At 41.3% G+C, this 27009-nt stretch overlaps 2 protein-coding genes across 3 annotated transcripts; one reads left to right on the forward strand and one right to left on the reverse strand.

Moving 5' to 3' along the window:
* Positions 1-410: 410 nt before the first annotated feature.
* On the forward strand, positions 411-11603 carry hsd20b2 (hydroxysteroid (20-beta) dehydrogenase 2). The gene is made up of 11 exons (XM_074609976.1): positions 411-606; positions 5352-5398; positions 5585-5660; positions 5783-5893; positions 6904-6971; positions 7095-7139; positions 7289-7323; positions 7411-7492; positions 7636-7701; positions 10488-10637; positions 10730-11603. Exons 1-11 carry the CDS (start codon positions 426-428, stop codon positions 10871-10873), a joined length of 1005 nt encoding a protein of 334 aa, XP_074466077.1. The 5' UTR covers positions 411-425; the 3' UTR covers positions 10874-11603.
* slc12a9 (solute carrier family 12 member 9) lies at positions 11165-26458 on the reverse strand. 2 transcript variants are annotated; one of them, XM_074609971.1, is made up of 14 exons: positions 26122-26458; positions 19692-19926; positions 19413-19547; positions 19194-19331; positions 18800-19102; positions 18576-18683; positions 17611-17722; positions 17075-17232; positions 16922-17004; positions 16713-16837; positions 15406-15598; positions 15145-15319; positions 13438-13584; positions 11165-13344 (listed from the first exon to the last, which is right to left on the reverse strand). In XM_074609971.1, exons 2-14 carry the CDS (start codon positions 19888-19890, stop codon positions 12503-12505), a joined length of 2718 nt encoding a protein of 905 aa, XP_074466072.1. In that variant the 5' UTR covers positions 19891-19926; positions 26122-26458; the 3' UTR covers positions 11165-12502. The 2 variants fall into 2 exon arrangements, with proteins under 2 accessions (XP_074466072.1, XP_074466073.1); XM_074609972.1 differs by lacking the exons at positions 11165-13344; positions 13438-13584 and adding an exon at positions 13740-13922 and having other exon boundaries at positions 26122-26426.
* Between the last annotated feature and the right edge of the window lie 551 nt (positions 26459-27009).

Raw genomic sequence — 27009 nt, forward strand, 5'->3', positions numbered from 1 at the left:
CAGTTCCTAACACAGTGTGTTGACTTAAAGGCCTGAAAACTAAATAAATAAAGTACAACGTTCTCAGGTGATCCTGGTGATCTTCAAGGTGCTACAGGTGATATTCAGATGCTGTAGCAACACTGTGAGCAGTTTATGTGGCTGTTTCTGCAAGATTTGGGGATGGAAAATTATTTTGCATCTTTGAATAATGATTTAAAGAAATGAAACAGTTCCTTCAGTTCAGTCTGCAGGGAGTTTGAAAGCTTCAGGTACATTGTGTGGCTCCAGGGGCGTTTGTTGTCTGGCAAGCTCACAGTGTCTGACAGCAGCACACAGTGAGGGGTGGAGCAGTGTGGGAGGAGTACAGTACAGAAAAAAAGTTCTCCTTTCCTCTAATATAAAATTAGGATTAACCACCTTTAAAACATTTGTCCATCAAGGGAATGCTGTTCAGTCCCGAGCTCTGTGGTAAAATGTCATTCACTGATGTGCTGGCCATCGTTGGGGGATTTACTGTTGTTTTCCACTTGCTGAAACTGGCCTGGAGATGCTGGTGTGGATTCAGACAGTTTGTTTTGTCTGAGCTTTGGCATGTGGATTTAAGGAAATATGGGCAATGGGCAGGTAATGTCAAAGAAAATGTACTTTATGTTCTCTTACAAGTTGCTTAACAAAATGTTGACAGTAAGGTTCAAGGTTAATTTTATGTCATTTTACAACACAGGGTTGCACGATGAAATGTAAAGTTGTAGCCCCTTTACGTTATACACATTCATAGAACATATAGTATGATACACACGTATACACACAGTACGTGTGATGTCAGTTTAATATGAGTATTTCAAATATCCACCACTATTGGTTTTGTGTTATCAGTCCTACTTGTATTAGCTATTACAGCTGCTAGGCTACTATTGTGGCTGCTTCTCTATCTCTCTCTCTCTCTCTCTCTCTCTATCTGTCTCTCTCTCTCTCTCTCTCTCTCTCTCTCTCTCTCACTCTCTCTCTATCTATCTATCCCCCCAGCCGGTCTCGGCAGATGGCCGCCCGCCCTGCGCCCGGTTCTGCTCCAGGTTTCTTCCCAGTAATCGGGGAGTTTTTCCTGGCCACAGTGCGCTTGGTGGATCCTGTTGGGTCTCTAAACTATGGTGTACGGTCATAGACCTGCTCTATATATAAAGCGTCTTGAGATAACTTCTGTTGTGATTTGACGCTATACAAAAATAAATTGATTTGATTTGATTTGAAATAATAGTGTAAGACGTTGGTTTATAGTGGGAATGAGGTTAGTTCAAAAGGTAGTGGTACGTCTAAAACAAACACAATAGAAAGTTCCGTGCCATTTATTTATGGTGGAGCGCGGAGGATGAGGTGGAGTCTCACAAGCTGAGGAAAGAAGTAGTCTGGTGGTACAGCGATGGATAATTCCGTACTGCTTGCCAGACGACAGCAGGGTGAACAACAGGCTGTGGCTGGGGTAGGTATTGTCTTCTGGTATCCTTTGGGCTCTGAACACCTCCCCGATATCACTGATTCACAGTTTAATACTGTGAAATTATAGCTAATGAAGCTTTCACTGACTAAATCTGTTCAGTTCTGAATAGGGCTGTCAAAGTTAACGCGATAATAATGAGTTAAAGCAAATTCATTTTAACGCCACTAATTTATTCAATGCATCATATGAAACTAGAAAACCTAAGGAATTCATTGGTATCAACCATGTCAGCTTGTCAAGGAGGTTAAATAACGCTCCAAACTTACGCTAAATTTTGCCGAAGAAAAACTGTCATGGTCATTTTCAAAGGGGTCCCTTGACCTCTGACCTCAAGATATGTGAATGAAAATGGGTTCTATGGGTACCCACGAGTCTCCCCTTTACAGACATGCACCTTTTATGATAATCACATGCAGTTTTGGGACAAATCATAGTCAAGTCAGCACACTGACACACTGACAGTGTTTGCCATGTCATGATTTGAACATATTTTTCAGGGTCAGGGTTTCTGGACAATATTTGTCATTGTTTTGTGTTATTAATTGATTTCCAATAATAAATATATATATACATTTGCATAAAGCAAGCACATTTGCCCACTCCAGTGTTGATAAGAGTAATAAATACTTTAAAAATCTCCATTTAAGGTAAACTTTGAACAAATAAAAACTGTGTGATTCATTTGTGATTAATTGCGATTAGTTATGGACAATTGTGCAATTAATCGCAATTAAATATTTCAATCGATTGACAGCCCTAGTTCTGAAAAAGGTGGATGATGTAAATTCAGATTGTATTAAAGACTGTAAGCTAGTCAACAACAGAGTCCAGACAGCCAACTAAGATATGGGAATATTTGGATTTTCTTGTCACACTCATTTCCATCAGTAGCACCAGGCTTCCGGTCTGTGATAAGGGACTTGATATGCTGTTCACATTCTTACATGATGGGATATTTCCGTCTTTAAGCCTGCAATCATTTCAATCCTCTAGAGCCGCGCATCAACTTCAAGTCAATATACCAGCATACAAGACGAAAAGAAACTGGGCCTTTTGTTTGGGGTTTCTGTGACCAGGATCTTATCCACATACAGTAGCAGGAAGTGTTTCTCTGGCTAAGCAACAGGAGGTGTTTCAGGACATTTCCTTCCTCTTCCTCTCACTTTTCCTCTCCACTATGCCTCTCTCTGAAGTCTTACCAATCAGAGCTCACCATTGGCCTTTGGCTCTGCTCTATACTTGGTCGATTTAACAACTAACATTTGCACCTGAGGCTCTGTCTGGCAAAATGTGTTTTAGCAATGTAGACTGTCTGAAATGCAGAATTGTGTGCAATATTTTTGCAAAATGGACAATTTAGAGCTACCAAGAGTTTGGTAAATGAGCTGTCTTGAGCTGTGATTACAGTGTCAAAAAAATCGAAAGGTAATGTTCTAAAGAGATAGTTTGGGTGTTTTGAAGTGGGGTTGTATGAGGTACTTAAACTTATCCATAGTTGTGTATTACCTACAGTTAATGACGGTCAGCACGCCCCCAGTTTGGAGAAGCAGACAGGAGTTACCGGCATGGGAGCAAAGCAATGTAGTGCTGTGGATGCGGACAGCAGCAAAACGTTAGCCGCCTAAAAGAAAGGCCCACCTAAAAAAAACAATATTCGTTTAAGTGTACGCAATATTTAGAATATTTTCACCGCTTTATCAGCCCCTTCCGACAAGGAAAAACAGAAAGTGAAACTTATTTATGCTCTCTCCAAAGCCAGCAGGCTCTGATGACAAAAACAGCATAGATACGTTTCACTTTCAGTTCAGTTCCCTGTCAGAAAATATTCTAAATATAGCTTACAACTAGGCATGTTAATAATTAACCGTTTAACCGTTAACCAACATTAAGCATTTTAACTGATTAACGCTATCAGTTAAAAGAAATATTACTAATTACAGGGACTGTTTGTAACTTCTTACACGTATAAATCATTGCGGGTTGGTGTCCCACGCGCGCTCGCGTGTGGCTATGTTGTTCAGACAAGACTCCAACACAAACTACACAGAAGCACCAAAACCGCAAAGTTATATCTAGTGAAGCCCGTCTTGTAAAACAGTGTTAACTCTTCCAGCTTCAGCCCCCCGATTGCGGTCAGAAGACACAGGGGAGACCGTAGCTTTGTCTCCAGGGCAGGAGTCTCTGCTGTACTCTGCTCATCTGCCTGCTTGCCTTCACTCACACATGACGCTCGTTCTCGCTCTTTCGCTCCACTCTCACGTGCATGCGCGCACACTACACACTCAGTAGCTCTGAGAATGGACGTTTGTGCAGAAAAATAAATTCTGCAGCTCCTCCAGACCAACAGAGGTTTCCCGTGTCTTGTGAAGTGATGGGGCTCCGGAGCGAGTAACGTTATCTTCTCCGACCAAAACCCCGGTGTCTCCCCTGTTCCCTGCGGCCGCGGTCGGGAGGCTGAGGCAGGAAAAGCACTAGGATCAGCACTGATTCATGGAGAGACCTTTGTCTGGTCAGCTAACATTACTGCCAAGCAGGTGAAATATAGAGTGATATTGTGGTTTTAGCTGACGTGTGTCGCCTCACTGTTTTGAGCGATGCTCGTTCATGTCTATGTAGAGCGAGGATAAGCGGGAGCGCGAGCAACAGGACGCTGACTTTTGTTGACTTAACGGCCACAGGTGTTGCTGCCACAGTCCCTTTAATTAAAAAGTTGAGAAAACTCAGAGGAGCGGCTCGCCACTTTAAGGAGAAAAGCTGGTCCACCTTAAAGAGCCCACCTTAAGAGGCAAAGCCGGAGTTGCAGGATACAGGAAGTTGGCTCCGATCTATGGCTCGCTTGAGCGGTGTTGTAGCCTCGTAGCATTTATTCACCGACAAATAAACTGTACACACATTGTCTGTCACAGCTACGTTAACAGCTATTACGCCACCGACAAACCCACACTCCCCGCCGCCACACACGCGTTCTGTTGGACAATCGCAAAAGTTACGCCGCAATGACAGAGTGGCGGCGAGCACAAAGCTACCAGCAGAGCTACAGCTGCTAACGTAACACAAAAACTAACTCTGTTTGTCAGACAATCTCTATCGTTAATCTGGGCAGACAGATTATCATTACGCCAGGCAGACACAGCAGACAATCTGCTAAACTAAACTAAATGTGCGGTGGAGACTTTTACTGGGAACGTGGCTGCATGTCCATGACACTACACGAAGCACCGTGGCTGCTAAATTAACGTTCTCGGACGGGCGAACTGGGGACTGTCTGTTGTGCTCGAACACTGCAGCTGGCGCACCGTTGCATGCGAGGCAAAAATCTTGTCGGTTAATCGTTAATAATTGGTTAACAAGTGTTGGTTATCGGTAAAGAATTTTTTTCAAAATTAGCACCCCCACATACAACTTAAACGCATATTGATTTTTTTAGGTGGGCCTTTCTTTTAAGTGGCTAAAATACAGTTTGCAGCTGCCCCAGTCCACAGCAGTACATTGCTTTGCTCCCGTGCTGGTACTCCTGTCTGCTTCCCCAAACTGGGGGCGTGCCGACCGCCGTCTACTATAGATAATACACGGACTATGGATAAGTAATATCCCTTTATTACAAAATAAAAACAATATACTGACTATAACAAGGAAAGGTAGCTACTTATAATGGTAGGTGTAATATTCAATTTCCAATCCTTTTTTTTTTTTTACATAAGAACATGACATCAAGGTGAAGTGGATTGTATTGTCTTAGTAGTCAAATCCACTTCTTGTAAACTTCTGTCATGACTTGATAACCGTGTGAAAAATATGGACATAGGTGTTAATAATTCTAAAATTACTGTACAATTTATTCCTCTAACATGTCTGTGCTTTCTCCTTTGTGCAGTTGTCACTGGTGCCTCATCTGGCATTGGTAAAGCTTATGCCATTGAGGTGAGTCTCCAACTTCCTTCTACAACAATTTCTCTCCATTTTTGGGTCCAAATTTCAAGTTAGGAGCTGGGGACAGTTAGTTCATATTTGTTAAGCTGTTTTAGATTGAGTGTTTCAGATCTTACCAGTGCAGAGTGTTGAAGTTGGTTTTAAGAGCCATCAAACCTGTCTGTCTTCTCATTCTAGCTGGCACAAAGAGGCCTGGATGTTGTTTTGGTAAGCAGATCTGATGATAAGCTTCAAATGATTGCCAAAGAGATAGGTAAGTAAAGTGAAAACTAATATATTACTCTAGTGCGGTTTTCATGTTACAGTCAACACACTTGTCTTTCCATGTGCAACTCTAGAGCAGAAATAATCCAAAATATTCCTTGTCTACCTCAGAGGATCAGTATGGACGAAAGACTCGCACCATCCAAGTGGACTTCACAGACGGCCAAAGTATCTACGTTGCTATAGCTGAAGAACTACAGGGACTGGAGATTGGGATTCTGGGTAATAGGACAACCAATCACAGAGCACAAAAAAAGCACTAGGAAGTTATTCAGACGCTTTATAAATTTATAAAATATTGCAAGCAATTCTTCAAGAAAACATTGCTCTCTTCAAAGCCACCAGACTACATTCACAAAAGCAGTAATTTTACCTCACAGAACGCAGGAGTATGCATACAATCCCAATTCAAAAAGTAAAAACTGACGCTCTCAGTTATTTCCAAACTTGGCACAGGTAACTTTGACTGAGATAGTGCTAGCGTTCACATTATTCATAACCCTATTGATTAGCTTCGATAAGCTTACTTTGGTAACCTACATCACTGCTCTTTGCAATGAGTGGGTGTTTCTATTTGAAAAAAGTGGAGCTGTCTGGTTGAAGGAATAGTTCAACACTATGGGAAATATGATTATTTGCTTTCTTGCTGAGAGTTAGATGAGAAGAACGATATGTCTTTATGGTAAATATGAAGCTACGGCCAGCAGCTGGTTAGCTTAGCTTAGCACAAAGACTGGAATCAGGGGGAAGAAGCTAGCCTGGTTCCGTTCGAAGAGAAAAAACATCCACCAGCCAAAATTCAAACGAAAATGACACAACATGTACAAATGACACACATTTTATGTGGGGGATACGTAATGCTATTTTTTTGGCCGTGTCTTCCTTGTGTCTCTACTGGTTCCCTGGCAACCTCACAGTTGACGACAAGACTCCAGTAAGTCACTGCTGGCTCAAAAATAGTCCAGCACTCTCCTCAAGAAAGCCAATAAGCGTATTTCCCAAAATGATATTGAACTACTCCTTTAAAGGCTGATCCATCTGCAGTGCCAGATTTTCAATATTAAAATGTGTTTTCAACTGCCTGATAATTATTGAAGACCAGCAAATTCCTACCAAATTGAGCAGACTCTGACAGGCCAAACAGTTGAAAGGGAAAGGAATAGATTAATAAATCAACGATTTCCATGATACAATGTTAACAAAGGTTGTTTGTGTCTTTGTAACCCACACAGTTAACAACGTAGGAATGACCTATTCTGATCATTTTGCCTATTTCCTGGAAATACCAGATGCTGAACAGGTAACATTGGCATCTTAAATGTCATTTTCTGAAGATAATAAAATGGATGATACTGACTCAGGCTGTTAGAGGTCATGTTTGTCTCTATTTTATAACTCATAGTTGTGTGTTTATTCTAACCAGAAAATCCCTCAGATTATCAACTGCAACATGCTGTCAGTCCCTCAGGTAAGATACTGTATATATGTGAATATTTACTGTATGGCTGAGTATTTACTGTATGAAGTAAACTTTTCTATTGTATGTGAACACAGTTGTTTTTTGTTAATGGCTATTGCTGCATAAAAAAGATTATGATAAATATTTTCTTCACTCAGATGACCAGACTGGTTCTTCCAGGCATGGTTGAAAGGTATTGTCACAAACATCCAGAAGTGAACTGAAGTAAATGAGAATAAAGGACTAATTTATGTATGTTTGTCTTCCATCTCCTTCCCAGAGGGACAGGGCTGATCATCAATATCTCCTCTGCAGTGGGCATCCGTCCACAGCCTTTGTTGTCCCTTTATTCTGCCACTAAGGTACTTTCTCATCCAGATAATCTGTTATTTACATGCACACATTCATTCAAACACACCCTAACCAAATCACACAAACACATTCAGTGATTCACACACACCCTGCTCTGCTTGCTTTGTGACTTTGACTTTCTTCTTTATTTCAGATTTTTGTAACATATTTCTCTCAGTGTCTGCATGCAGAATACCAGTCAAAGGGAATTATTGTCCAGGTAAAGTATGTGACACTAAGGTCATTCACATGTACTCCTCTGGAGTAAATTTAATAAACTACAAAATTCATCTTATAAAGTGAACATTGTCTTTAATTTAGCCATAAAAGTAGTATTTTCTTAAAACAAGATATGATTTCAACTTGTTACCAAAACAAAACAAGATTTCTCTAAAAATATATTTTAATGTCATGAATGAAAAAAGAGTAATGCGGTGCACAACAATTGACACATGACTGAAAATTATTGGAAACAATTATTTCATTAAACTGGCTTGTTTTTGTGTTGTTTTTAAATATATTTTACAGTTAAAGGGACTATTTGTAACTTTCAGAAATGCTTGTTAACAGCGACACCTGTGGCCGTGAAATCAACGAAAGTCAGCGTCAGGCTCGCGCTTGCTCGCTCTAAATATACTTGAACGAGCATCGCTCAAAGCAGTGAGGCGACACACATCAGCTAAAACCACAATATCACTCTATATTTCAGCTGCTTGGCAGTAATGTTAGCTGACCAGACGAAGGTCTCTCCATGAACATGATTTAGATCTGATCCTAGTGTTGGTTTCTCCTGCCTAAGTGCAGGCTGAGGCAGCGGGGCTCTGCAGCGTGTCTCCCTGCTCTCTCCGCCCGCAGCCGGAGAGAGCAGAGGAGACACCGGCACCCGGTCGATAACGAAAAGACAACGTAACTCTCTGCAGAGCTCCGTCTCTTCACAAGACACGGAAAACCTCATTTGGTCTGGAGGAGCTGCAGCAGTTATTTCTGCACAAACGTCCCCTGTGAATTCACTAGACATTCTCAGAGCTAAACTAACTCTTCTGCAGTGTGTAGTGAGCGCGCGTTCACGTCTAGAGGTGGAGCGAGCTGAGCGAGAACGCGCGCGCTGTCTGAGTGAAGGTGAGCAGGCAGAGGGTACAGCGGCTACACGCGAACGCGCATATGCGAGCGCGCATATGTGCCGACCCGCTACATTTATACGCTTACAAAGTTACAAACAGTCCCTTTAAAGAATCAATAAAAGTGTCGTGATAACACTGAGGTTTTTTTGACTGGTCAGTGGTGTTTTTAGGTGGAAAAATGGTTGCAAAACACTACTTCGGACAGTTGCAAAACCAGAAGATTACGAAATTTGACAAATTGACTTAATGCCCTGTTTCACATTTTCCACACAGTTTAACACAGGTGATAATCCCAATGTGCACATACCTGTTCTCGTCAATTTGCTGTTCTGCTGCTCAATTCCCGGTTTTGCTGTCACTTTGGGTAACTGTTAGCTGGAAACCCAATTTACCGCGTTGTCCTGCTGCTTCCATGTTTTACAAACCTCTCAGAGAGTTGCTTGAGGTACTGAAAGCCTGTTCTTGGCCTGGTACCATCTCCTCCGAATAATAACACACACGCGAAGCAGAAGATGCGTCTTCTCTGATAAGCTAGCAGTTAGCCATTTTTTACCAGATGTTTGGTTTATTACAACAGGCTACCCAGCGGCTGGTGGGCACTGAGGTGTTTAATCTAAAATTTTTCTTCATAGTCTTTAAAATATGTGCAGTAGAAGATAATCCACATGGATTCACTTTGACCAACCGCAGTTCCTAACTTCTTTAAAAGAAATACTAACGTTACCGTTAACTTCATCTGATCTGACAGCTACGAGCAAATGACGACAGCAGTACTGGGCAAAGAGTCAATCAAATTGCCGCACAAGGTTTCGGGCATGCGTTTTGTTGCATTCCCACACTCGGAACACTTGACTTTACGAGCTAGCTACATGGCTAGCTAAGCTACCCCGAGCTACCGCCCACATAACACCATTTGAAAACGGTTACATCCATGGTTATATCCAGCCACTGACCTTAAATTGTAGAAAAGTGATTAATAACAGCAGCAACCGAGGAACTCACACACTAGGGCTACTCTCTCAAAAAGTAAGCAGAACTACAAGCCAAGTATACCTTTCTGTAGGCCTATAAGGCAAGAATACTTAATTTTACTTTTCTTAAGTATATGTCGATCAAAAGATTTAGTACAAATAGACCTAAAAGCCAAGTATAATTAGACTTTTCTGTATACTTTTCAGTATGAGCCAAGCATAATTAGACTTGTCTGTATACTTTTCAGTATGAGCCAAATATACTTAGACTTTTCTGTATACTTGTCAGTATAAGCCAAGTATAATTAGACTTTTCTGTATACTTTTCAGTTTGAGCCAAGTATAATTAGACTTTTCTGTATACTTTTCAGTATGAGCCAAGTATACTTATGTATACTTTTGTTAAATATTACTCTGATAAGTACATAAAAAGTAAACTTAAAGTATACTCTTATTTTAAGTTTAAAAGAAGTATACTAATATCGCACTTGAATAAACTTGTTTTTGTAAGGTTTTTTTATGTCATGCATTAATCCAGAATTATATTAATTTCTAAATTACTCAGTACCACTAAAACCACAAATTTGTCTGCTGCAGCAGGTGGAGCTGTCAAACAAAGCTACATTTGAGGTTTCTGTGTGTGCAGCAAAGATGAATTTGAACAGTGTGTTTTTACTGGTTGAACAAACATACAGTTTATAAAATGAACCTTTGCCTCTTGCTGCTCTTATTGACTCAGGTTATCTTCCACTTTTTTTTTATTTCCTGCACTGCATCAAACACAATGTGCCTTGGATACTGCTGGACTGAACTCAGTGTTTTTTAGTCTCTGTGCTCAAAGGGAAAATCACTTTTAAAAGTCAGCAATGTAAAAGGAAGTTCAAATTGTCCAACCAGAGTGAATTGTTCCCCAGTGTGTGGCCCCCTCCATGGTGTCCACCAACATGACGAAAAACATCCCAGTCAACTGCTTTGTGAAGAGTGCTTCCGGGTTCGCCCGTGAGGCCTTGAACACCGTGGGTCATTCCAGCTACACCAGCGGCTGTCTGTCCCACGCACTCCAGGTCAGAGGGATGAGAGACTGTGATCACTTTTACAAACTGTCAGCTCCTGCTATATCTTAACACCTCTCCTTCTCTTTCCTTTCATCCTACAGAACATTGCTCTCACAATACTCCTGCCGGACTGGATTCGTATGTCACCGTTCTTCATAAGAAAGCTACGAAACCTCGCAAAAGCCAGCAAATATGATATAAGAGAGTGCAAGAAAACGGAGAAGCTTGGTGAAAAGGAGGAGTAGCTGAAGTTCTTACTGACATGAATGTTGACTTTTACAGGCTTTATAATAGCCTATCATCACTGTAAGTCTTCTCAGATACCTAAAATGTGTGCAATATCATATTGAGGTTACTGTAATAAATGGGCTACACTATACATATAAATTGTTATATTTTGTATATTTGTTTATTCTCAATTGCATGAAGTTTTTATTTATCTATAGAGTGAATCTGCTGGCTAGCATAACATAGTTTTTAACTCTATTGTTGCTATTAATATTTATACTATTACACTTGACAGATATACAGACACAATCTGTTTGTATTGCATTTAAGCAATCTTTTAAATACATATATTTTCTGTTAAGATTTTACAATATTAGTTACAAAGATAGTGATACACAGTACATTTGGCATATCTTTACACCTTTCTGTCAAACAGCAGTTTTCTATGTACATCTACAGTAATGACCATTAGTACACAAGAGTCAGTCATATCAGGCTTTCTCACTGACGACAACTCAAGATGGAACATGACGTGCAAATAGCTTTTTCAGCAACTTCCTATTTGTGTTTTGTTAAAAAGTCCATGTGAGTGCTGTAACACTATAAAACAAAACGTGACAAGAAAGCAGTGACACTTAATTCTGCATTTTGTAAATAAATTGTTGTGTAAAAAACTTGTTCTGGTTTCAATCTCGATTTGGTCTGAATCATCGTTGGTCCTAACTAGACTTGATTAGAATGGACCTCCAGAGTAACCATCAGTATAACCATTTTTGGTGTACTTTTGACAGTCTGCATCATGAAGCACAAAATCCCATTACATTTTTCAAGTAAGCACATACAACAGCAACAAATGCTGTTCATCATTCTGGGGTCAAATGTACGAAAACGGTTCCCTTTGTGAAGACTAGAGATGCATATTTAACAGCAAAAAGAAGACACGTTTGCATGACTGCATGGAAAACAAGAATTCAGCTCAGAAACAAAAAATATTGGATCACTTGGTCCATCAGAAATCTGAGAATGTAGGAAAAAGAAAGCAGAGGAGTTAAAAAAACAAAAAAACAATTACACAATACCATCTAGAAAACTGAACCAGGAAAATGTGTTTTTACCGTGGTCAATTGTTATCACAAATTCATCATTTCATCCCTGAAATTATATATATAGACATTTCTATATTCAATGTCCTAGACAACCCGTATTACTCCAAACCAATTTGTTTTTGTTTACGATGATTTTTTGACACTTTTTAATTTCCGTCTCATGTGAAAAGATAGGCCTAAAGCGAACACAAACAAGAGGTTATATAACAACATAAATCACACCCACAAAAGTTCCCCCATTTCTTGGCTCAATCACCAAGCCAGTTCAAGTATATGTCAATAGGAAAAAATCCTATTTGAATGCAAAAAGTGGCATATTTTAAAAATACACTCGACTGTGGTCCTTTTGCACGCTCGAGTGAAACAACAAAAAAGCTGCATTAGGTGAACGTATAGTAACAGGTGCTACATATTGCACCATAGCCTCCACGTTTCTTTGCACTATGTGTTAATTTTACATGTAACCAGAGTTTAAACTTACACAGATAAGACTTTGCTGCCCCTACAATATAAATGAACAAAGCTCATGATTGCACATGCTCACAGACCCGTGTATGTGACTGGGGTGACTCCGTGAATCAGGAGCGTTGGCCCCAAACTATTGGTCACTGCTTCTGCCTGAGCCAGGTACTGCTGCGACTGGCTGCGGTCAGCAGCAGGCCGAGGTAAATACAGGAAGCGAACAGCAGCTTGTGAGCTGTGCTCCATCAACATACAGTTCACTGCAGACAGGAAGTCCTCGGACAGAGCTCGCGTTGGCTCCGCGGGGGGCTCCCCGTCTGGCTGAACGTGGTGCTGCACCACCGAGTCCCACGGCACAATCTTTATCGACGCCCTGATCCTCAGCTTCCTCAGCAGCTCTCGGAACGTCTCTTCGTTAACCACCCAGCCCTGGTCGCTGGACTCGGTTTCCACATTCAAGAAGATTCTCATTCTCGCGTGGCGCCATTTGTTGGACATGTTGAGCACGCAGGCCATCTGCAGCAGGAAGAGGCTGCACACGTCCTCGTAGTCGCGGCTGCCTGGCTGGAGCAGGTTGAGAGGCCACACATCTATTGTCCGCTCCGACCCATCCTCCTTGCTATCTTTACCCTCTCCCTCTAACTGGAAGAAATAGCGGGCGAGGCACACGTTCTTGTTCATTTTAATAGCATCAGAAATTATCCCTACATACTCCTCTGGTGATAGCCAGCGTGGGCTCTCGACGTGTCGGACTGGGGGGAAATGGGCCTGTAATGAAGGCAAATCAACCCCAAAATTATATTCCCCCTCACTCTCTCGTCCCAACGAAGAGTCACAGAACGCAGAATCCTGTAGGAAGAAGTCCTCAGGAGTGCAGCTGTCATAGAAACCCAGAATCAGTGTGTTGGGCTTCATGCCACCTTGTAGAGGGAAACAGAAGTGCAGATAGAGCAACATCATAATCTGTGCTGAATGTGGTCATGGCAGGGATGAGAGTAATCAGTTTACTGTACCTAGGCCTGTGATGCGCAGCAGATGCTGTGTTCCCTGCCTGACGGAGGGAGAGAGCGTCAGGTCTACGAAGGCCTTCACCCCGAGTTTATCAACCAGACTCAGCCAGAAGTTGTACTGCTGCTGGACCGGGTCTGATGGCAGGGAGTCTAGAACATATGAATGGCAGAAATTAATTTACTGCATAGGTTTTAAGAATACAAATAGCACTACAATACAGGGATAGATGCAATACTACTGAACACATTTCAGCAGAATTGCAGAACAGTGGTGGAAGAAGTACTTAGGTCTTTTACATTTTGGCGGCATCTAGCGGTGAGGTTGCAGATTGTAACCAACTGAAATTTGTCCCGTGTGCCAAGCACCAAAATGTGAAAGGTTCTATCTAGAGCCCGTGTTTGATTTGTCTGTTCTGGGCCACTGTAGAAACATGCCGGCCGGCTCCGTGAAGAGGACCCGCTCCGTATGTAGATATCAACGGCTCACTCTAAGGCAACGAAAACACAACCATTTTTATGTTCAGGTTATACACTAAAGAAAACATACTTATTAATATTATATCCCATTTCCTGCCAATAGAACCCCCTAAATCCCTAATCCCTCTAAATACTACACACTGGACCTTTAAATCAAAGTATCACAATTTAAAAATACTCCATTTCAAGTAAAAGTCCTGTGTTTAAATTCCCATATTAAAAAGTACACAGTTTAATCAGCTAAATGTACTCAAAGTAAAAGTACATGTTGTGCAGTAAAATGTCCCCTGGACCTGATATATTATTATTTATCACATAATTAGATTGTTAATAGTGATCAGTGCATCAATGCATCAGTAGCATTTCACTGTTGTAGCTGGTTGAGATTAACTTTATATACAGTTAGTTTGGTCCAGTGGTTCCAGTGGTTGACTCCTCTTCACTAATTCTTTAACAAAATATTGGATAATTTGACCTCTTTGTAAGCGGTCCGAAGCCAAAAAAAGTATAGTTTAATCTGAAAAGTAAGTAACAAATGTAGTAAAGTAAAAAGTACAATATCTCCCACTGAAATGTAGAAGAGTATAAAGTAACTTTTGAACTGAAGTACAGTTTCCAACACTGCAATTAAAATAAAATGATCTATTTGCATTGTTTGTGGACTGTGCAATGTATCATAATGGTCACCAGGGGGCAGACAGGTAAACTGTGAGTTAGTGAATGAACAAAAGAATATGTGTCAGCATTTCTGAATCTTAGCGGTGCATCAAACAATATATTTTTTGAGGAAATAGGAGGAGGACATGTGCCTATTTAGCAAAATAAACAAGGAGCTTAACATTTGGCTGATTTACAGGATGGCTCTCGGGTCTCATGCAACAATGATACAGAGGAAACATATTATCTTATAAATAATGCAAGAGAAAAAGCAGATGGAACGTGAAAGCCTACGAGGTAGCATGACAGTGCCTGTGGACTTCAGGGGGGCCAATCAGATCTGTTACACAACTCCAGTGATGTGCAGCCTACTTTAATATGTCCTGCTCATCCTGTTCATGTGCTCTCAGACTGAATGATAAGAATAATCACATGAGGCCATGTGCTTCCAGACACATGAAAAGACCAAAAGGTGAGTTTCACTTGGCTACTAAGCCAACACAATGATTCAAAGATAAGAGTAATTTAATACTGTTAGCTGCGGATGGCCATCACAGACCATCCACAGAGAATTACCCAGATCTCCCAGCTGCACGTGGCCCAACACATACAGTCCTCCCTTCTTCAGCTGGTTGACGAACAGGATGAGCTGACAGGAGGAGCGAGGGTTGGCCACCATCAACAACATCTGCGGCCTCCAGAACTTCACGTGGTCTTTCCTCACGTCCAGCATCAGCAGATACTTACGCACCTAAACCAAAAGGAAGACAGCATTGTTGACACGCTGTAGCGCTTGTGTGTGTGTGTGTGTGTGTGTGTCTGCATGAGTCCAGATACCTGGTGGAAAATGAGAGCCTGGCTAATGTAGCCCCAGCTGCTGGTGGGCGATCTGTAGTGGAGGAAAAGCAGCAGCAGTAACAGGAGGACGATGCTGCCCGAGGAATACACTGGGTTAATGACGAACATCATCACTAAACAGCTCAGGATGCCCAGCAGGCAGGTGTGCCAGGAGAAGAGCTGGAAGGTCGGCCTGTTAAACACACAGAGACAAAGAACTGAGGCCGCCGGACACATGAAAAACAGAAGCAGAGAAACAATAAATACTTTATTGTCCCATAAAATATAATAATAATGGATGATGCTGTTTGGGTTGTTAATCTATACAATGTTGTAATCTCACTTTTTGAGCCTATACTCTCTAAAAGAAACCGTAAGCTACCTCACATTTTTAGCTTTTCTAGTGTCCCTCAGGCAACAACCTCCACATCTGAAAAGTGAAGTCAATGCTGAAGTGTCTTAAACTTGCATTCTTTCTAATAGCCAGCAGGGAGCGGCGACTCTGGTTGCAAAAAGAAGTCTGATTGTATAGAAGTCTACGAGAAAATGAGCCTACTTCTCACTTGATTTATTACCTCAGTAAACATTGTAAACATAAGTTTATGGTCTTAATCGCTAGTGTCAAGTCTTACAATCATGTCTCGCAATACAGTCTCCCAATACAGCATGATGTTCATTTAGTAAGTTATGGTCCCATTTAGAGTCAAATAGTCAAAGCTTCAGTGAAAAATATTCAAAGGTATTCGAAGCTTCGCGGCTCAGCAGGCTGACATGTTCTTCTGTCCGTCTGTCTCCATCTCCCCCGTTTCAGTGCCGCTGCTGCACTACTGTACACACAAGCACCTCTACACACAACAAATAGCGATATCTGTCTGAGAATAACCAATACTAATTAATGTTGAATATGAATAATTTTTCAAATTTCAGATCATATTTCGCAATTTGCAGGTTACCTTCTGGACATGATCAGGCTTCAAAACGGCAGTCCACAAACCAATGGGTGATGTCACAGGGACTAAGTCCACTTCTTATGTACAGACTATGGTGTCACTGAGCATGGGCCAGAATTTATGGCCACACTCAATGATGACACTGAATAAATACCTTACATTTCAGCACTGAATGCCTAAAACATGTCCTTCTCAGGCAGTATTTAAATTGTGATGTTTTACCTCAACAGTAGGTGTTTTTGGTTGCAATTTTATTCTGAAAATTTGACTTCATTATTGGATTCAATTGCAGGCTGTTGAATAATAAGGTTGCAATGCCTACTGATTACTTATTTTTCTCTAATAGTGATTTATTACCTGAAATTTGGTGCCGACGCCCACTCCAGAGCCAAACAGGCCAGGTCAACCGCAGCATAGGCGAGCAAGTAGAAAACAGTCACCAAACCTGCTACGGCATTGAGCTGGCCTGCAAACACCACACACTGAAACACAAGACACACCACAGCTTAGGACACACGTTGTGATTCTGGAAACACATGACTGCACGCTGCCGAAACTCCGCTCACCTGCGCCAGACCCCAGGTGTACAGCACCGCCACCCACGGATTCCCTGAGCTTGACGTGATGGTAGCTGGAGCTAAAGGCAAACCTGTGAGGCAAAACAAAAGTCTCTTTGAAAACGACTGAAGAAGGCACATGATGAGCAAAAAAAGTCTTACCAAAGAGGTGATCCAGAGCGAGAGCGTGGAGGATACGGGACGCTCCGATCATAGCGCACATCGCAGCTGACAGAGCAGCGCAGAATATCCCGACGGTGACGAACGGCGGCCAGATGTTTATTCTCTGGAGGAACCCATAATCCTGAATCAACAGGGTCCTTAAGAAAAATAAACAAATGACTACTTATTTGACAGTTGATCTCTCTTTAAAAAGGTCTTATTGTATAATATTATGATTGTGAATTAATCATTTAAAAAAAATTTGCAGATCAAAAATAAATGTTTTGTTTATCTCTGTGGAAGATATCTGACATTTGGTTCCCACTTCTAACAAGGCTTGTGAGCCAATAGTAAAATGACATTGTACCTCTGGGTCGTCAGTGAGTGTGGAAAAAATGGATAAATGGCTGAGATTGAGAGTAAGTCCCTGGCAACGAACGGGGGAGGGAGAATGCAACATCGAGTGGCTGAATTTTATCAATGTTATCAGTAACACCTTCAAGTATCGGACAACACTATTATGAACCTTTTCAGACCTGTCACATGTGGCGCTGACCAAGATGAATAGGAGGACGTAGACTGTGAAAGTGTAAAAGACTGCTACGATGGTGCCTTTAGGGATGGAAACACTTGGAGTCTTCAGCTCCCCTTCAGAGACATGCGGAGTGAAAACAAACATCAGGTTGTGGATGTGTACAATGCAGATTTACTGAATTACACTTTGTGTATAAACACATCTCTTGTTTGGCATTATTCTGCATAACGACATGCACATAAATCAAAGGTAAAAGTAGCAATGGCATAATGGAAAAATACTCCTAACACTTCATTTTACAGGTCCGCAAATTTCATGTTAATTAGGTGATAATTAGCAAGTAACCTATTTGAAATTTCTTTGGAATAACTGCCAAATTTCCCCAATATTTACCTTAAAATGTTTACTTTTTTATAAACATTATTTAATAATCATATGCTAAAATAGCATATAATCGTTTAAATAGGGCCCTTAGGCTTGAGAAGCGGCTGTGTGGCTCTTCACTGGAGGTGGAAAACCAAAACCATAGAAGAGACTTCTGATCAGGCACAAATCTCACCATTGTGTGACTTATTGTCTACACAAATGTAACCTGGTAGCTAATGTAATGATTCAGGGAGTTTTTTAAGAATTTTCAAAGTAAGTAATTTGCTAATATATTAAATGTACTATTATATTATTAAATTATCAAATAAATTATCAGCTCTTGGGAAATAGCGGAATATAATTATTAAATAATGTTTATAATAAAGACATTTTCGATATATTTTGAGTTAAATATTGGGGTAATTTGGCAGTAATTCCAAAGAAATTTCAAACAGGTTACTTGCTAATTATCACCTAATGACCATGAACTTTGCAGACTTGTAAAATGAAGAGTTACTAGATACTCCAGTTACATTCCACCTTTGGCAACAACACCCTTCATTCCAATGTGATTATACATGTACAACAACAAGCTTTAACCTGACATGTTGGCTCCGGCCATAATCCCGGTGCAGCTGGTGAACATGACGGCAAACACCGTGGCAAAAGACATGACAGAGTCGGTGCTGTAGTCCAAAGAGTAACCAGCTGCAATGAGAAAAATGAGGAACACCTTTAATAGATGCCTCTAAATTTATAAGTAGGTTTGTAAATGTACTTTCATATCCTCACTAACACCAGCGTTATGCCCCACCAACACTCACAACCCAGGTTGTTCCTCAGAGTGGTGACGTTGAAGCCTGTGTAGCTGGTGTTGTAGCGGAGGGTCTGGTTGCCGGATCCCTTGTGGGTGATGACGAAATCACGAGGTTTGACCGCCACAGAGCTGATGAAGATGGACAACAAGGATACGGTGACTACCAGCAGGATGACGAAGGCGGTGCGGGAGTAGATGTGGGCGCCCACCAGACACACGAGCAGACACAGCAGAAGGATGACGGAGGAGTACAGCACAATGTACCAGTAACCCTGAGGAAGCACCCGCACCCCCTCGGACACAGATGACTCTATAACAGAGGAAGAAGAAAACTGAGAATTCTCAAGAAAAAGTGTGTACTAAATGAAGTAGGTCACATAGAAACAGAATATAAAACTTACCAGGATCTGCACCGAATACGTCAAGTATCGCCTCCACAAGACCAAGAACATACTCTCCACATGCACACACTTTGGCCAGGAAGAACATCAAACCGATGCTTCCTCCAAACTCTGGGCCCAGAGACCGACTTATCATGTCTGGTCACAATTTGTTAAGGTTGATGTTTCAACTGAAATGGCAAGACTCAAGAAAAACACCTGTTTGGTCTCCAAGGATACAGTAGGCTCCTCCACCTTGTATGGCACCGTTAGTGGAGATGGCACAGATGGACAGTATTGTCAGAGATATAATAATGTAGGCCACAATCACCATTAAAAGACCCTGTAACAGCCCCGCGTGACCGACCACAAACCCTGTAAGAGAGATCACGTCAGTGTTAGTCACTACTGCCCAGCACAATGACTCAGTTATATTGTACGTTATTCATACAAACACCCACTGTCTACAACTAAAAACAGCTTTTAGTTTTCTGATCCCTTCACACGCGCATAGCTCACCGGATCTCAGGAACAGCACGATGCTGAACATGGAGAGGATGGTCGGCACCATCACCCCGAAAAAAGTATTCAGTTTTCGAGGGTCTTTACTTGGTGTCCCGGAGTCGGATTCAGGGGCCGACTCTGCGCCGCACGCCACTGCAGTTACAGCCAGACCGCATACCCCTGAGGTGATCAGGGGGGTGCGTTCGTTTGACATGGTTGGCGAGAAGAGCCTGGGATCAGTCTGCTTACCCTGTGAAAAACAAAAAGAGTGAGGACAAGTGTCAAAAAGAAAGAAATATGATAGGTAGATACTTTATTTGTAGGAGCGCCTTGGTAGCCGAGTGGTTACAGCGCATGCCATATAACTGATTTGGGTTCGATTCCGGACTTGGGATCTTTGATGCATGTCATACCCCTCTCTCTACCCCATTTCTACATTGTCCTCTGTCAAATAAAGGCAAAAATACCATAAAAAAAACAGAAAGAAATATAACTACAGAATTGAATCTACTGTTGAAAGACAAAAATGTTAAAGGGGACCTATTACAGACGTAGGCAAAATCGTTGGTACCCTTCCGTTAAAGAAAGAAAAACCAACAATGGTCACTGAAATAACTTGAAACTGACAAAAGTAATAATAAATAAAAATTCACTGAAAATTAACTAATGAAAATCAGATATTGTTTTTGAATTATGGTTCAGCAGAATCATTTAAAAAAAAAAAACTAATGAAACTGGCCAAGACAAAAATGATGGTACCCTTAACTTAATATTTTGTTGCACAACCTTTTGAGGCAATCACTGCAATCAAGTGATTTCTGTAACTCTCAATGAGACTTCTGCACCTGTCGACAGGTATGTTGGCCCACTCCTCGTGAGCAAACTGCTCCAGCTGTCTCAGGTTTGAAGGGTGCCTTCTCCAGACAGCATGTTTCAGCTCCTTCCACAGATGTTCAATAGGATTTAGATCAGGGCTCATACAGACGTAGGCAAAATTGTTGGTACTCTTCCGTTAAAGAAAGAAAAACCCACAAAGGTCACTGAAATAACTTGAAACTGAGAAAAGTAATAATAAATAAAAATGTATTGAAAATTAACTAATGAAAATGAGACATTGCTTTTGAATTTTGGTTCAACAGAATCATTTTAAAAAACAAACTAATGAAACTGGCCTGGACAAAAATGATGGTACTCTTAACTTAATATTTAGTTGCACAACCTTTTGAGGCAATCACTGCAAACAAGCGATTTCTGTAACTCTCAATGAGACTTCTGCACCTGTCGACAGGTATGTTGGCCCACTCCTCTTGAGCAAACTGCTCTAGCTGTCTCAGGTTTGAAGGGTGCCTTCTCCAGATTGCATGTTTCAGCTCCTTCCACAGATGTTCAATAGGATTTAGATCAGGGCTCATAGAAGGCCACTTCAGAACAGTCCAATGTTTTGTTCTTAGCCATTCTTGGGTGTTTTTAGCTGTGTGTTTTGGGTCATTATCCTGTTGGAGGACCCATGACCTGCGACGGAGACCAAGCTTTCTGACACTGGGCAGCACATTTCGCTCCAGAATGCCTTGATAGTCTTGAGATTTCATTGTACCCGGCACAGATTCAAGACACCCTGTGCCAGATGCAGCAAAGCAGCCCCAGAACATAACCGAGCCTCCTCCATGTTTCACTGCAGGTACAGTGTTCTTTTCTTTGTATGCTTCATTTTTGCGTCTGTAAACATAGAGCTGATTTGACTTGCCAAAAAGCTCCAGTTTTGTCTCATCTGTCCAAAGGACATTCTCCCAGAAGCTTTGTGGCTTGTCAATATGCATTTTGGCATATTCCAGTCTCGCTTTTTTATGATTTGCTTTCAACAGTGGTGTCCTCCTCGGTCGTCTTCCATTAAGTCCACTTTGGCTCAAACAGCGACGGATGGTGCGATCTGACACTGATGTACCTTGACCTTGGAGTTCACCTCTAATCTCTTTGGAAGTTGTTCTGGGCTCTTTGGTTACCATTCGTATTATCCGTCTCTTCAATTTGTCATCAATTTTCCTCTTGCGGCCACGTCCAGGGAGGTTGGCTACAGTCCCGTGGACCTTAAACTTCTGAATAATATGTGCAACTGTAGTCACAGGAACATCAAGCTGCTTGGAGATGGTCCTATAGCCTTTACCTTTAACATGCTTGTCAATAATTTTCTTTCTCATCTCCTGAGACAACTCTCTCCTTAGCTTTCTGTGGTCCATGTTCAGTGTGGTACACACCATGATACCAAACAGCACAGTGACTACTTTTCACCCTTTAAATAGGCAGACTGACTGATTACAAGTTTGAAGACACCTGTGATGCTAATTACAGGACACACCTTAGTTTAATATGTCCCTATGGTCAAATTATTTTCAATCTTTTCTAGGGCTACCATCATTTTTGTCTAGGCCAGTTTCATCAGTTTGTTTTTTAAAATGATTCTGTTGAACCACAATTCAAAAGCAACAGCTGATTTTCATTAGTTAATTTTCAGTAAATTTTTATTTATTATTACTTTTGTCAGTTTCAAGTTATTTCAGTGACCATTGTGGGGTTTTCTTTCTTTAACGGAAGAGTACCAACAATTTTGCCTACGTCTGTAGAAGGCCACTTCAGAACAGTCCAATGTTTTGTTCTTAGCCATTCTTGGGTGTTTTTAGCTGTGTTTTGGGTCATTATCCTGTTTGAGGACCCATGACCTGCAACTGAGACCAAGCTTTCTGACACTGGGCAGCACATTTCGCTCCAGAATGCCTTGATAGTCTTGAGATTTCATTGCACCCTGCACAGATTCAAGACACCCTGTGCCAGATGCAACAAAGCAGCCCCATAACATAACCGAGCCTCCTCCATGTTTCACATTAGGTACAGTGTTCTTTTCTTTGGATGCTTCATTTTTGCGTCTGTGAACATAGAGCTAATGTGACTTGCCAAAAAGCTCCAGTTTTGTCTCATCTGTCCAAAGGACATTCTCCCAGAAGCTTTGTGGCTTGTCAATATGCATTTTGGCATATTCCAGTCTTGCTTTTTTATGATTTGCTTTCAACAGTAGTGTCCTCCTCGGTCGTCTTCCATTAAGTCCACTTTGGCTCAAACAGTGACGGATGGTGCGATCTGACACTGATGTACCTTGACCTTGGAGTTCACCTCTAATCTCTTTGGAAGTTGTTCTGGGCTCTTTGGTTACCATTCGTATTATCCGTCTCTTCAATATGTCATCAATTTTCCTCTTCCGGCCTTCCATGTTCTGTGTGGTACACACCATGATACCAAACAGCACAGTGACTACTTTTCACCCTTTAAATAGGCAGACTGACTGATTACAAGTTTGAAGATACCTGTGATGCTATTTACAGAACACACCTTAGTTTAACATGTCCCTATGGTCACATTATTTTACATCTTTTCTAGGGAAAAAAAAAAGAGGGTGAAAAAGAGGTGCTGCAGCACAGCTGGTATGAGAATAATGAAGTGCTTTTTGAACATTTAAGCTTGTAAACATGCTTTAGTAGAAACCCAAAATACAAGTATGCACCTGAAAACGAGCATAATAGGTCCTCTTTAACATGCTTGTTGGCCACTACTCTAAAAACTGTTATTTGCCAGGCTATATAGCACTCTGCATGCTTAGTAGAGAGGAAAAAGGTTGAGTCACAGTCTCAGTCACTTTAGTTTTGTCTGTCAGCTTTGTCATTATTAAGCCCCACAGGCAAATATATCTCTCAATTTATCTCCTATGAACAGTTGTCCTTTCCTTTTTTTTCCTTTCCCCTCAGACATGTTGTGAAAAAAGCAAAAAAAAACTGGCTGCACACAGTCCACTTTTAAGTCCAATGTGTGTTCTTGTTAAACATTTTCCCATCTTTTAAGGACAAAGTGAGACAATTTATTAGTCACGCTGAACATTATGTTATTTCATAATGTGTACAGCTTTTGTTTACTTGGTGTATTGTTCACTGTTTCAAATCAAATGTAGGCCATAAACACACAGGCGTTTGTTTTCCCTCACCCATAAACACACAGTGATGTTTTACCCTTTTTACACCCTATAATTGAAGATCATCATGTGCACAGTAGCACATGTCATGCACCGCCTCGTGAATGCTTCCAGTCTCATGTAAACACATTGTTTACTTTAAAGAGTTGTGAGGCTTTTGAGAAGCTGAGAATAAATTGTGATTTTCTGACAAACCTTTAGATTCAGCGGCTCAACACAAACAAATGAAACATGTTCTCCAGTACTCAGGTGCCACACAGACACAGTCACATGGCCGATACTGCAATGCAGTACCTGTTCTGTTACTTCTTCCAATGTCAGTCACTTCCCTTCTTTACATCCCTTTACTACACAATGCAGCGAAGATCAAGCACTGAAACGCCACCAGAGAGGGAAGTTTGCGACTCGCTCTTGTTGATGAGAGCTGCTGCTCACACCTCAGGTTGGCATTTGCGGTCACCTGATTCACAGCTGCTTGTTAGATTTTACATGCAGCTCAAACCGAAGAGCAGACATCTCAGCCCCTCTGTGCACATGTGATCTTGGTTGTTTTCTTTTTATCAGATGCCAGTAGTGTTCAACTTCCCCATTCTCTCTCAAGGAGGCAGTTTTCATCACTGGAGCCGTTGTCAGAATCGCCTCAACAATACTCCTCTCCTAAGTCAGCTACAGGAATCACATGATGGGTTAAACTAGGACGGAAGTTTTACGCAACAAAACATGATGGTACATGATCTTCTAAATATTATAGGGATCACACCCAGTTACTGATTCTTTTCTACCTATGATTTTTACATTATTTTGACAGTAGAGCTGAAACAATTATTACATTAATGTCGTGAGACGTCAAATTCATCAGCATTTATTTTGATAATCGATTGATCAATCAAGTCATTTTTAAAGCAAAAATGCCATAAAAGTCACTGGTTCCAGCTGCTCAGATTTAAGAATTTCCTGCTTTTATTTGTAATCTATGATTGTTAACTGAATATGTTTGAGTTTTTGACTGTTGGTTCAACACAGTCTCACAGCAGTTTGTGAAATAGTCTCGAAATTTAATCTATTTGATTCGTGTACATAGACACGAATTTACCTTTTTTTCGTGACACTCGATGATTTTCAACAACACGAAGACGCACTTGTCAATTTCTGCTCTGGTCAAACTACTTAGTTATGCTTAGGAAAAGATCGATTTGGTTAGACTTAGGCAACACAACTACTTAATTAGCTTTAGGAAAAGATTGTGGTTTGGGTTAAAATAACTCTGTAAGTGGCGTAACTTAAGTACGGAAGTTACGTGGCAAATAAATCAACTTTCACTTGTGGTTTCATACGAACACCGGTCTCCTGGGCAAAAGTCTTGACCCACCCATCCACCCCAACCTCCTCCCTACGCGACATCCGCTGCTCTTTATACTTCCTGGTTCACAATTAGGTGGATTACATACGAATTGATTTTGTGTTGACCATAGTGAAAAAAATTGAAACTTTTGTCTATGTACACCAATCAATACATTATATTTTGTGTCTATTTCACGAACTGCTGTGCGACTGGGCTAGTTGGTTGGACAAGCAATCTGAAGCTCAATGAATTGATTGATTATTTATCCAGAGAATGATAGACAGGTTAATCTATCGTGTAAATAATCACTGATGCAGCCCAATTTGACAGACTTAAGCCAGTATATATAAGTAGATCAGTGACTTTTAGTCACCACTAGCTGAATAAAAGTATTTTAAAACACTTAGTGGATTAACGCATGTCTTTGTCATGGTTGCACAACTTTTACAAGTTGAGTAAAATACATCTGATGAGACATACTCTCAACTCCCTTATGGGTAGATGACTTGTCAGCAGTTTTAACAGGGAAGTTACATATTCAATGAGAACTGTACACATTCACTGAACCATATCATTTACTGTTAGTTCCTTTATTGCCTTTGATGCGGTCAGTGTCATTCAGCCTCACGATCATGCTGTGCAGGATGCTGTTCGTGAAGCACTGAGCTGATATCTATGATGTTCATGTAGACCGCCTAACCCTCTCTAAAGAGGCCCTCTCAGGGTCCACGGACCCCACTTCAGAAACAAGTCGGTTACCAAAATAAATCCCCGTTTCCGTCACATATACGTAGCATGAGGGTGGAGCGACTGCGGCATTAAAACTAAACGTATTTTGGGGAGCAATAAAAGGTAAAACATGGCTAAATAATGCGCCACTTCTGCAGCTGCGTCTTGGGTAAATGTTTGTTTACGTTTTGAGGGTGTCGGTCTGGAAGTGGTAACGCTGCCGGCCGGTGGTCATAAAACAACGCACCTGGTGTAAAGTGCTCCTGCGGTGTGTCATTCAAACAGCAACATCCCGGATATTTACCCCAAAACGCTCCTGTGATGTGTTGTATCCTCGAAACACCAAGGACAGTCAAACTCACCTTTTTCTGAACCACCCCGAGACAGTTTCACCCACTTCCTGCTTCTTTCTGTGGCCCACAGAGTCTGGTCCTGGTCCAGCTCTCTCTGCTGGCCTCAGCGGTGTGTTTCTGGTAGAAGGTGTCCCGGGCCAGATGCGCAGTGGACAGTCAGATGTAACCGCAGCAGGCCGGTGAACATGACAGGATTGAGCTGTCCCAAGAGTTGGATGGATGCTGTGAAAGACGTGCTGCCCAATAACAACACAGCAGCCATGGCACGCCTCGTCCCCCTATTATTTGTTCAAAAGAGTCACGGGAGAGCAGAAACCGCCCATGTGACTGCCAGAAGGGGAGGGCAGAAATACCACAAATATGAGCAATGATACTGCTGCCTGTCTAAAATAACCACGCCCCTTATGTGCAGTCAAACGTGACATCTCCAATACTGTATTAATAACTTCCAATAAGTGTACATGAAGGGGTGGTTTCACTTGTTCATGTGCTGTATGCACTAAGAACAACTTGAATACATACACATACTGTATGAGGAGCTGATGTAAAGTTGCACTGTGGGGTAGACTGTAATGGCTCTTCTCAACACCAGGGGGAACTATTAAGCCAGAGATGACGTCCATAAATAGAAAGGGGGATCATTATGTGGCAGGACTAACCTGAGATGTCAAATAAGGTTTTCATTAAAATAATGGATCTGTTCTCAAAAATGAACAAATCCAATGCTAACAATTTGCATTCTATAGAAGTTGATTCTGCTCCAGGAAAACAAACCAGCATTGAAAATAAACAAGGGGATTGATATGGGGATTACATGATGTTAGAGAGAGGGTTAACGCTGCAGTAGGCAGAATATTTTTGGCATCATTGGGCAGAAATTCAATAATAACCTTTCAG

This window comes from Sebastes fasciatus, chromosome 16, assembly GCF_043250625.1.
Source record: "Sebastes fasciatus isolate fSebFas1 chromosome 16, fSebFas1.pri, whole genome shotgun sequence".
NCBI classification, from domain to species: domain Eukaryota; kingdom Metazoa; phylum Chordata; class Actinopteri; order Perciformes; family Sebastidae; genus Sebastes; species Sebastes fasciatus.